Source organism: Manacus vitellinus, unplaced genomic scaffold (assembly GCF_001715985.3).
Source record: "Manacus vitellinus isolate BGI_N305 unplaced genomic scaffold, ASM171598v3 scaffold_4_pilon, whole genome shotgun sequence".
NCBI classification, from domain to species: Eukaryota; Metazoa; Chordata; class Aves; order Passeriformes; family Pipridae; genus Manacus; species Manacus vitellinus.
Genome location: NW_021940604.1, coordinates 3529546 through 3542501, shown reverse-complemented (window position 1 = coordinate 3542501; position 12956 = coordinate 3529546). Strand labels below are relative to the sequence as shown.

Sequence of the window (12956 nt, the reverse complement as noted above, 5' to 3'; positions counted from 1 at the left end):
ACCCACATTGTATGGTAACATGTATAGCACAGCAGTCCCGTTCTCGGGACAGATGCTTGAAGGGGTTTTCAGTGTTTCCATTCCAACCCCCCCAAGCAGGGGGTCCTACCTTGGCCCTAAAATTTTTCTCAGAAATATTTTCTCAAAAGAATATTCTGTGAAAAACTACACGTTTAAAGGGATAAAACTGGTTACCCTCCCTCACCACCCCAATAACTCAGTGGAGGGGAGAGTTTGCATATGCCTCCCGTGCTCACCCTAGCTGGTTGGTTGGCCATCAGCAGGGCAGGCCCAGGGAACACTGAAAAGCAAACCTAGTGCTTGAGACCTGTTCCGTATGGGTAAGGTCCTGGCTGAGATGTTGTAGAGAAGCTGAAAAGCTGTTTGGAAGTCTAGCCATGAGAAGCATGCTACAAAACCAGTACTAATACAAGTCATATGGTTGAGACTTCATTTCATTTAGCTGTTTAGAAAACAGAAGTGCTGGCCAGTACGTGCCTGCAATGCTCGATTTCTTCCCCCACCTTCCCCGTTTTATTAGTTCCTGCTCCCGGCATGCTTTCTGCTGTGTTGTGGACCCACTGATTTAACAGCCATAGTTCCTGAAGCTTTTGCATCACTCGTGTTTAAATCCCACCTTGAGAAGCCCACAGATATATGTTCTTCTAGCTGTCACTGTTTCACACAAATCCAGCTGCCAACTGAGAAGTGGAAAGTGGCCAACTGACCCTTGCATCTGATACAGCCTTTCTCGTCAAGGACCAAAGGTAAAGCAAAATATTTTGGGACCAGGACAGGATGTTAGCCTAGTGTGTCCTTCCCCAAGTACAAACCAAGTTCAAAAGGATTGTACTGACAGAAGATCCTGTGGACATGTGGACAACCCTCGAATGCATGGCCCTTTGTGGCAACAGCCAGGGACCAAACACTTTCCTAGGTTCTGGGAAGCCAGGTAAGAGTACCATGCCTTGCTCACATCTGGCACTCAACCACAGTGCCAGAGCTCTGTGGCTTATAAGGAATTATGAAAAAAAAAAAGAATTTGCTATTTAAATAGACAAGATCAGAGAGACAGAGAACAATATTAAATAATGGATGTATTTTATTAATTAATTCAGACTTCAGACAGACACCACGTGTGCGAACTAAACATTAGTACACACACAGACTTTATTTTCATGTTTATGGCAACTGAAATTCTGGGATTTTGAATTTTAGAATACAAATGACTGAAACCAGTTGCATGTAGTCTGAAGTATTTCAATGTCATTACAGAAGTAGTTCAGCAGTAGCAAAGTATTGAGCCACAACAAAAAGCAGATCTTCTGATAATAAACAACCACATGGTACTTAAAACACTTTAGCAAATGCAGGGATAAGCATGGCGACCTGCCTTATCAAGCCCTGGTTCTGCCATGTGATAACATTGCTCACTGTAGATGCAAAGGTAGGGGTCCCATACCTACAGTCACATCCATGTAACAAGTGATAAACCTAACAATAACACTGATATTAAAAAGATTTCATTTTAAACTCTTCTGGATGAAGGCCTCAGTATCAGGGGAGTCCCAGGAAATATACTGTGGCAGTTTCTGCAGGTTAGCTGGTGGCCAATAGCTCAATGCTTTGCATCATGACAAAGGACCAAAAATGTAACAGCTTGAGAGATTTTTGCAGCTAGTTAAACTAGATGGGGTGGGAGAAAAGCTATGGTCAAAGAAGAGAGGGCCATTCCACCTTTCTTGAATTACTGAAGCTATCTAAACAAAATAACAAATCCTGTGCACATAATAGTAGAAAAAGCACAGGGTGTTTGTCAACTCTCAACTAAATGAGCTGGAATGGTGTTTTAGGGAGAGACTGATGGGTCAGATAAACAATCTCAGTGTGCGTGGCCTGAAGGGATAATATGGAGATGCCACTACAGAAGGTATCAAGCAGCAGTTTGAGGTGACTTATAAAACGTTTTGCTTAGACATCCACATCCATATGGAAGCTTCACAAGGCAGTCAGCTAGTGCCACATTTAGTATCCCACACTGAATGGGGATAATTCCAGTGCACCTGCAGGGGAACCACAGTGACCCCTAGTAAGGCACGATTACGGTTTTCTGAATTTCTCTGGACAAGATGGAGGGAAAACCTTATTTCTTTTTCTTGTAAGGATGCTACTAGGAAAACTATGTCCAGAAACCACACTTATTTTCTTCCAAAACTCTTTGGCTATTTCTTGGCTGGATAGCTCAATGTGTGCAAGACTAATTAACAATGCTGCTATGTGTATAAAGAGCATGGTTGTATTTTGTTGCACAGTTTAATAGACTATATCAGAAATGTTTCTTCCCAGCAGCTGTGAGAGCCACACCTGAATCTTACTTTCTACTTATCATGTTTGTCATGCAGTCCCAGTGTAATTAAAGCATCCACAGTCTAGGCCATTATGAGCTCTATTGTCTAATAAGGATAAAATATCAAATTGCTCTAGTTTTTACATTTAAATTTATCTTCACAGCAATCCCCATAGTGTTGGAGGTCCATGCTATGAATAGCACTAAAATGCAATCAACAGACATTTCCGTGCTACTCCAGGGAAGGCACAGATAATTAATTGCCCCCAGTTTGCTCTACTGTCCGTAATTATAGTCTTGAGTTTATAAATAACGAAGCATGATTTTAAAAACCAAAACAAACCCCTCAATTACTACAGAGTTCCTGAGATAATTAAGTCTCCAAATGTGGCTCTGTAGAAGGGAACCAAAACTACACTGCAAAAGCCCATAACATGCAGATGTGCGTAAGCAGAGCAAAGCGACAGGATGGAAAACGTCATCAGGAAAATAAACTCTCTCATCATTATTTCACTGCTTTTTACCTAAAAAAACAATGGCCTATTGTCTCGATTCACCCTATTGTTCTGCTGCATTTTTTGTTATTGAAGGAACCAACAATCAGTGAGCGAGAGTTTCCTGAGGAGTAGCGGCTTGGAAAGCTAAATGCAGTATCCTATGCCTAAGGCTTGTTTTGCTTCAGGTTTAGGAAAAACCAGGAAAGGTAAGTTACTGAGGTAAATTTAAGAACACGGTTTACAATTCAGCTTGTTTGAATACCCCCTTCAAATAAAAATACCCTCCAGTTTTGCAAGTATGGTGGTTAAAACCTGCAAAATGAAGCACACAAAGCTGTGCCCTGTTGCATCCCTGCTTGATGGACGTTCCTCTGTTGTTACTGGGCGTTGTGTACTGCTAGGGAAAAACTCTAGTCGGGAGCCAGCACAGCAGGAGGCTTCATTAACCATGAACGGGAGCAAAACAGTGCTTCAGAAGGAGTAGTGCCCTCTCTGAACAATCAGCGTCACCACAACAACCACATAATCAGCTGGACAGCCTGTAACACATGCTTTGGATAAAGACAGACCTATGGATACAAGACAGCTATGGCTTAAGTGTTTCAAAAGATCTTTGCCCAACAAGGAAACAAATTATATATTAAAAAACTTTTACAAAATACATTCTCTGTTCTTTGTCTGTTTAATATCTTCCTTGCTCGAAGCTTGGCTGCTGCCCAAATGCATCCAGAGCAACATTTGATGATAACTCAAAAATGTGCAGTTAATCTGTGTGTAGCTTCAGCTCCTGAATGCCAGGAGCAAAAGCGTACTTTTCAGAGAGAAATAGGCTTGGTCACACAGCATAATCGGGTTTACACAAGTTTTTAGATAGCCAAGATAAAGGAAATACTTCTGTAAACTCTTCTGAGAAAAGAGGAAAACTCCAAGTTGAAAAACTGCTCATTTTCAATGTCATTTTATCCACAAACAAGCATAAACCCCAGTAGAGTGTTTCCTGCATGACAGTGAGTAAAACTTCAGCTTGCTGGTCTTTTTTTGTGATTTTTTTTTTTTTTTTTAACCCTAAAGCTATATTTCATCATAAAAACTAGTTTGAAGAAGGAGTAAACTTTTGCTCTTTGGTCTATCTTGACATTCCTCCAGAGACACATAACAGGAATATTTCAGATTCATTTTTGTCTCCTACTTGCAGGAAACAGGAAAGTTGTAGCTCTGAGTTTTCAGGCTTCTGAAATGAGAAAGATAAAGAATTTATACACTGAGGCAAGACATCTTTGCTTTCTTTAAAGTAAAAAAAAAATTGAAGCATCATAATCGAAAAGCAGTGGTTCAATGAAATGGAATATTTTTGCCTTAACCATAATAAACAAAAATGGTTAGTTATGCCACATGCACCTCCTATTTATTATCTGTGTAACCCTGGTAGGTGAGAAACAAAAATCTGTACTCATATTTCAGTATGATACGGACTTCAGACTGTACATTACTGTAGCAATTGGTGAAACTCTATACTGGGGAATGAGACTAAAAGAAGTCATTGTTTTTGTTTCATAGAATCCAGTTTTGTGGATGTAAAGGAAAAGTCTTCAAACACTTTCTATCCATTTCTGAATAAGATGAAAACATCTAACAAATAGTTTGCAATTTTAGAATATCAGTTTTGGTGTCCTACTCTGATGGACTTCTTTATGGCCATGAAGATGCCCACAGGTAAAGCTCTGGGATTCCTCTCACACTCAGAAAAGCTCCAAGGGTGGCAAAGTATCCATGATGTGTATTAAAATAATTCTGATGCTCTGCCATTTTTGAAGAGGAGAAGAGTGCAAGAATATATCTGTCACTGTGGACAGTGGCTGTCTTACTAAGTCAAAACCAACCAAGGAGAACAACAGCCCACCTCCAACTCCCCCATCAACCCAAATACTCAAAGCCAAACCGGCCTAGTAAGAGCAGGCATCTATTGCCACTGATTAAATTTGAGGGATCCTTAGAGCTCACAAGGGTCCTTAACAGACTTTACTTGTGCAGAGTGAGTCAGGTTCATGAATTCCCCTTGCTGTGGAAGTAATACTTTTTTTTTTTTTTGGTTTTTCGTTTGTTTTTTTTTAATATTTCTTCCTATTGGCAGACTTGTCACCATGTAAGTCTTATTCTGACTGGTGGTCTCTACAGACAGCTCCTAAGGAAACAAATTCAACTTCTTTAGTGTATGAGCTGGGAAGTACAATTTAAACAGGACAGAGGTCAGCGATGAAGAACTAGCCAGATCCCTTTGGGTTCATTTCTAGATATTAATGTTTCATTCTTTGATAGATCATGTTGTTCCTACAGAGAGACTGCAATACTGTGTGTCCATGTATTGGCTATTTGTCAACAGAGAAAAACAGAGTTGACTTTTATGATAAAGTTCTATGACTTTTTTAGCACATATTCTAATGACTGGTGTTCTGCAAATTTTTGTGAGAACTGTCATCTGCTCCATTAATGCAGTGAAGTGGTAGAGAAAAAATCAGAGAGACTAAAGACAACCAATGTTTCAGTTCAGTCAGAGCCTCACACAGCATCCTGAGAAGCAGGAACTTTTGCCTGTATCTCTTTTACAAGTCTGATGTCAATATGCATTGCGGAGGAGGATAAATACTGCACACTAAAGCAACTGTTCTCAGCTCTGCAGGCATGTTTATAATGAAACATCTGCAGCTCTTCTGCAAATCTCTAAATATTTTTCAATTACAACATCTTAAAAATTTGAATCAGTCCTAATGAGTTGGCACAATATCATATTACATTGTACACTATATCACTATGAAAAGAATTCAAATTAAGTGAAAACAAAATCCCTCGATCTCCCATCATAGAAACAAAGACCTCATAGTGTGGTATCAGCTACACTGTGGGTTCACTTTGGTGAATGTGTGAAAAGAAATAATAATACTAAACTTCTCTGCAGAAAGTTGGATGTAAAGACTACATAGGAATATTGTTTCTTTCTTCATGCAGAATTAGAAATGTACAAATCTAGCACATGAACCAGATGAATTTTAGAGCTCATGAACACTTGACTACTTTGTGTGGAGCTCACTAGGTATTAAAATACCCTCAAGGCATTTATTTAGAATGTTAAAAGTAGGAACACACATGAGTATGTACCCATATTGATAAAAAATATATATGATCAAGCCCTTTTTCTTTAAAAGGCTTAAACTTACTGAATCATTTATCTCTCTGATGCCAACAATACCTCTATAATGAAATTAAAATAATTTATTAACAGTGGGATATGTATGCTATTTCCTACCTCACTATTATGTTTTGTGACTCTGATAGCATTTCTTTTTACATCTGACAAAACACCATCACTAACTAAAAGACAAATTTAACATTTTCATTTCATGCACAAATTCCAATGAAAGGTCTTCACAATTGGAATGGAGTATTTTGTCTGCTTAATTACTGTTGTTCTTCAAAACTCACCAATCCATGGTTTGGATGGATCTGTGTAAGACTAGCCAGTAAACACCCAATTAAGCAGGCTATGTGAATCTGCATATAGATTTTACATTAGGATTCTACAGTGATTTCAAATGAGTCAGAAGTAATTACGTGACTGACACATGATGAATCAATATGTATGCATCAAGCCGCCAGACTTCTAACACATATCAGTAACAAGGAATGGGATATATGCCAAGAAATAGTATGCATAACACTACCCAGAAACAGAATAGTCAGTGATGGTTTGCACGTAGGGTAGTAATTACCTGTGCATGCAGGTTAACTTTCAAGCTAACTGCTTTTTACTTGTCTTGATTGGCACACGCAAACTGGCAGAATCTGCTCTCACCACATGTTACGTAAATATTGTGACATTCAATTATGGGCAAGCGAACAGTTAACTTGGTCTGGTTGGGTTGTACAAACCTCTCCCCTCCTCTGAACAATCCATACTAACACCAAAACAAGAGCCGGTCTGCTCAAACCAGAGTAAAGGTTTGCTAGAGCAGGGTTGAAGCACCTGGATACATCCACCTCAAGGCTGATGTGGGGTCCCACCACTGTCCTATTAGTACACAGTAATATTGTTGTCCAGTCTAAAAGAAACTGTTTTGCTTTCCAGACCAATTTACTGGGGGAAAGGAGAGAGTTAAGTGATGAAAGGAGAGAATCCCATCACAGGCACACATGGTTTGTTTCACAGTTAGGGTTACATTCTCTCTTAGTCCACTTATGTTACAAGGTTAAAACGGAGTAGCATGAAATATTTTCATAACATCTTGGATTTTTAAGTGAGGAACGTGCTACACAAAATTAAAGCAGGACACCAAGAAGATTAAGTACTTAGAAAAGGGGAGGAGGTGGGAGGGTAAGTGTAACCTTCGAGGAAAAGGGAGCGAATCCAGCATGAAAAACAGGCTAAGAGGACAGCTCTGTGTTCCTGGGATGCTTATTACCATTTGAGAGAGATGACAGCGGTTACAAAAACAAAACATGAAAAAACAAAGCAGAGCTATGAACAAGCTGAACATCTTCCTGTGTATCTACATAATGACAGACACACACTGCCACACAAGTGTAGTATCAAAGATTATTTCTTTTGAGCTAAGATGACATGTTTTTTTCAGACTGGTGTTTTCCATAGCCAAGAGCAGTACAGTTGCAGAGATGGCTTCTCCTCAAGCCAAACTGACAGTGCCACGAAATCCAAGGCACCATTAGTGTACACCAGCAAAGTGTCAGACACCATTCAGCAAATGAGAAACCTATGTGATAAAGTGCACATTATGAAACATTTTCTCAAATCCCCCCAAAGTGTGTGAAGTCCTTACTAAAATTAGGGCCTAGATAAACTCCTGACAACCTTTTCCATACACATGCTGGAAACAAACATCTTCCCCTAAACTGAAACAGGAAAATAGAGGCTGTTGACTGACCTGAATTTGGACCTCACTCTCAAAACAATCCTTCCACTTGTTCTGTGATGGGGTCAAGGTCGATGTCATAGAAACATGGCCTTGTGGGAAGTCCTGGCATGGTGCTCATCTGTGGAAACAATGAAATTAAGTTATACTAGTGCACCTGTAAGCAGATAATCACTCCACCCATGTAAACCTTAGAAAGGCTGGATTGTTCAACATGGACTCGTCTGCAGATGTGATCATTACCACATTTTTTGTTTTTGTTAAAAATGTCAAGCTTGGTAGTTTTCTGATTAAATTTTAAGTATCAGCTTCCAAAAGACAGGAAAGAGAAAACAAAAGCCACAAAATACAGGCTAGAATAGCAACCTGACAATAAACTCCGTAACAAAATGAAAACCCTGGGACTTACTTGTTCCTCAAAGTATTTATCCAGAACATTTATCCATTTATATCTCCTGACAAAAAATCCCACAGCAAAGGGCAAGGACATAATTGTCTGAATTTACCCGGTGATACAAATTTGTTAACTCAGACCTCTCCCACAGAAAACCAGAACAGAGAAGTAGAATTAATTGCAACACTTACCTAATATAAGGAACAAATTGAAATAGTTCAACTAAACATACAGGGGTTACAGTTGAATCCTAATTTAGTAGTTAGAATTAGAAGGTTGAGATATGAAGCTAAAGCAACCCAATTATCTCAAACTGTGCCTAATTAAGATCCTGATCTAGCATAAGACACCAGCATCTGCATACTTTTAAAACATGTGAATAGTTTCATGGACTTAAATTACACAGATAACTACAGCTCTGCTCACGCTACTTATAACTATTATATGAAATTGGCATTTTAGCAGCAATTAAAGACACGAAGGTGACATGGAAACCTTGAGGTGCTGGTCCACAACAGTTTAAGCCACTTTAAATCAGAGGTACCCCAGCTTCTCAACTCCCTGCCTCAGGACTCTCCACTTCTCCCTTGCAAAGGAGATGTCTGCAGAGCAGGTTTGGCAGAATAGTGCTGGGTTTTGATCTGCTTCCTCTTCTCCAGTTTCAGCACCTTGAGCCAGGAAGGGCTTGCCTGTCACTAATGCCAGCACTGGCATAGGGTAAAGGTTGTGACTGTGGGGCAGTTTTAAGGCAGGACCGGTTTGGATCAACCTGTATCACTTTGGATTAAAACCCTTAGTCTTCCTAAAATGACACTTAAAAGCCGTGAATATCTCACTGTATTTATACTAACTCAAAGCACTCTAACAATGACTCCTTAAATCTTTTCGACATCTTAAGCTCACAAGTGGAGAATGGCTCTGCTATACTAGGGCCTGTAGCAATACCTAAATTGATGAAAGACCTTACAATCTCTGGAAACAAACCTGGAGTTCAACTTAGCTCGACTGTTGGCTAAGAGTCTTTAAGCATTAAAACTTATTTAAGAGATGCTAGGTTTTGAGGAACAAACTGTTAGCCAGGGCATATCAGCAGAGCTCATTAAAATTGGTGGTTAACCTGACCACAGGATGTAACCTTCAAACATGACTGTATAGAAAGAAAAAGATTACACTGGCTTGAGTACCAGAAACACTCCAAACTTAATAACCTACAGAAGGAGTCAGATTAGGGTATGTTTTCACGATGTGAGCTGAAGCACATTGCTGAAAGGGGACAGTTTCACCCTGTGAACCTCTGGGATGATTCCCCCTCTTACTGCAGCCAGCCTTATTCAACACACTGAACTGATGTAAATACATGTTTTTGTGGGCAGGGTTGGTTGGCTGATAAATTAAATCTGTTTGTTGCATGACCAGATCACCACCAGGCCACTGGCTGCAGGGGAGCAGCCAGAGTACGCTGCAGCCAGCCATCACCTCCAGCTCTCCAGCAGGGAGCTCAGGGTTGGGCAAATTCCTCCCTCCATCCTTCCTAATTCCCTAAGAAGCACAGATCAGCTACATCTTTTCTCTGGCCAAAGGCAAGCTCTAACAGACTAATTGGCCTCAAAAGAGGAAAAACACATGACCACCATCCTAGCTCCTCTGGAGTGCCAGACTTAAAGGCCCCCCTTGCCCTGGATCAGACTGCATTTGTTTATGCCAACCTGATCTGCTGCGTATTCAGAGATGGGGTTAGTGTCTGCCTTGTGCTTCAGCTTCACTCCAAACACTCACGTAATGTCTCTACGTGAGTGAAATACAAGCAAACTGTAATATCTCCCCACCACAGTCCCATTAACTCCAGAGAGCTCTACTACCATTTGAGAGGTTAATCTCATGTTGAGAAGGGGGAAAGGAGCCTCGGGGAGCTTAGTACTGGTCCAGCCATCATCTCACTTGAGATCTAGTTCTGAGAAAAAACAATGCAACGAGCTCTTCTAGTGGACTCACTACATTTCCTCTGTTTTTAAATATAGTCCTTCCTGATGTTTTGTTATTGTGTGTAGCAGGATTAAAAGACAAAACTGTCAGTTTACATTGACCAAACCCTGCCTCTGATTGCATGACATCATTTATTGGCTGACATTGCCTTAGCATTTTAGCTAAGTACTAAAACACCTTGCTACTATTCTTTATTCACTGGCCACACTAGGTGGACTACTACATTATTAGGGTTACTGAATTACTTTCTGTCTCAGATTCCTCCTGGTTTCTGAGTTAATGCTTGAAAAGGAACTGCCTTAATGAATTACATCTCACTGGGAGGGGAATGAACAAATTGCCAAAGACAACTTTCTGCTACTCTGTGTATGGCAGTTTGACAACTGAAAGTAAACTCCCAAATTCCAGGTTCTTCTTTTCTTTATTTATTTTTTTCCCCCCTAATATAGATACTTTACGGGAGTTTTTTCCCATTTAAAAAAAAGAAATATTAAAAACAAAAGCCCTACATACATATTTTGAATTTCTTTTTTCTTTCACAGGCCTAGTCCTACACCAGTGTAAGTCCTCTGTATTAACTAATGGCAAACGATTACATCTATAAAATGTGAATACCAAATCAGTTTATTGCTGGTTCAGGGAACACAACTATTCTCAGATTGAAAATTTAAGTCAAGAAAAGGGAATGGGTTCATCTGAATTAAAATTACTGCTTGATAAAATGAAGTACAAGGAAAAAAAAAAACCAAACAGAAAAAACACTTTGGAAGAATTACAGAGTGAAAATAAAACACATACTGTCATTTTCCCCATGGCCCAGACTTCCAAGCAGGCAAAGTCATGTAGATTTATGATCATTACTCTCTGCTCTCATTATCTGGATGTACAGAGGTAACATGCAGCAGAATCTATCCTGTTTTCATTACTTCGAGGTCAATAGGAAGAGATGGCTGGCTGGCTGAGCAGATTACTACTGATTATTCCTCTATAGTCCTCCATTTCTTTCCTTCAACCAAACAGGTAGGAAAGAAAAGAGGGCTCAGTCATCTGCGAGGCTGAATCGAGGTTTCAGCTGACTGGCTTTCCACATGGAAAATGTGGTTCAGAATGATCCTCTTCCCTCTCACCATTTTCCACGATGCTGGATGAAGGCATTAATGAGTGAGTACACAGGCTGGTCTTTACTTCAGTAGGCATGACCCAGAGGCATCCCTCTCCCTGACCTAAGTCAGCGCCTAGATTTCTGTGCGTGGAGGGGAGATGTTAACCTGCCCCCCAGCTGTAGCACATACCGCACCTGCACAGCAGCTGGCAGACTACACCCACCTCTCCAGGCTTTCTTGATAACTGCTTAAGAGATAACTACTTACTAAAATTACTTCAGTTCTAAAACTCGAAAAAAATTAGAATGAACAATGAAAGAGAAAATGTGCCTAAAACATAAATCACTTTGGTAAGTAGCAGGTATGTACAGCATGAAAAAACCCCACAGAAATTTACAGTCCTACAGTAGCTTGCTAGGCATCTCATAAAACACACACCCTCTATATATTGCACAGAGATCAGCACAACTCTCCACTCTAATATAACAACATTTGGGTTATGGATTGGTAGCTGTGAAACATTGCACAGCATGGTTTTGAGAAAAGAACAGGGTTAGAAGCAGCAAATGACAGCACATTATCCACTGAAAACCACAGACTAAATTTAGATAGCTGAAATAATCAGTATTTAATTTGACCAAAACTGCTACTATTACACTTTCCCTGGGAGAAGGAAAATATAAAGCATAAACTTTGTACCTTAAGACTTTATGCAATTCATATGAATGCTTTATGCAGGGAAAAAGAAAGGTTTTACAAAGAATTCATCCAGCTGCTGTCCAAAATAAATCGTTTATGAATTAACAGGAACTAGTTTTGTAGGAACTCACTGGGATAAACCATTTTTTCTACAAACTGTGCAACTGTCCATGCATCCATGAGAGTGAATCAACTGCAGAGAGGTGACGTGAAGCATACACTGGCTTTTTATTACAATGGGACTCTATGTTTAGGAGGCAAAAACAGCAAGTCTTAGGGTCAGTTTATCCTGAGGATAATTTATGCTCCTGGAAAGGCACAACTGGTGGAAGATAAACCACAATTTTAGTTAAGAATGCCTGAAAGCTACTGTTATAGTAGGCATTTGTGATCTTTCAGAAGTTTATTTACATGACTGAACGAAAACGCCAGTTATTTTCTAGGAAGCCATACAAAAGTGTTGTTCCACACCCTCTCCAAGAACACATCCACTGTCACTGAAAGAGTGACTAAGTTGAGTGTAATTTAAATTACAGTTATGTGTTGACTTGTAACTTTAGTTGGCCATAGGATCTATGTAAAAGTTAAACAGCACCGCGTAAAAACACAATAAACGTGTCAAGCACCAAGACTCTGCTAGACACGTTTGTTATGGTCCCAAGAAGAACAATGCTGCTTAGCTTCCTTTTTTATCATACTTATGCCCATCTGTCATCGACATATCCTGCCTTTAAGTGTGTGTACATCCACCTATATATATGTATAGATATATATATATTATTTATCTACAAGAAAAATCCTTATAGAACCTCAGATTGCCTTAACTGGGTTAGCACAATAGCATGGCTTGCAAAACAGATGGTCTCGAGGACTACATAAAACTCATGCTTAGTGTCTTTTTCCCCTATAAGACAAGATGTGTCTGTTTTACAGGCATAACATGGTTTCTAAATAGAGAAAGAAAACCAGAGGAATCTGTACTTACACAAAGTAGGGAAAACAAGTGATTAG

The 12956-nt window shown here is 39.7% G+C and overlaps 1 protein-coding gene across 1 annotated transcript in view; it reads right to left on the bottom strand.

The window, feature by feature from the left end:
• Positions 1-1084: 1084 nt before the first annotated feature.
• MTHFD1L (methylenetetrahydrofolate dehydrogenase (NADP+ dependent) 1 like) overlaps positions 1085-12956 on the bottom strand; it is a 148735-nt gene continuing 136863 nt past the window's right edge. Inside the window, exons 27-28 of the mRNA XM_029962722.1 lie at positions 7779-7887; positions 1085-4075 (exon numbers count right to left, since the gene is read on the bottom strand). Coding sequence (XP_029818582.1) covers positions 7798-7887 — 90 coding nt within the window. The 3' untranslated portion in view covers positions 1085-4075; positions 7779-7797. The remainder of the gene's footprint in view (positions 4076-7778; positions 7888-12956) is intronic.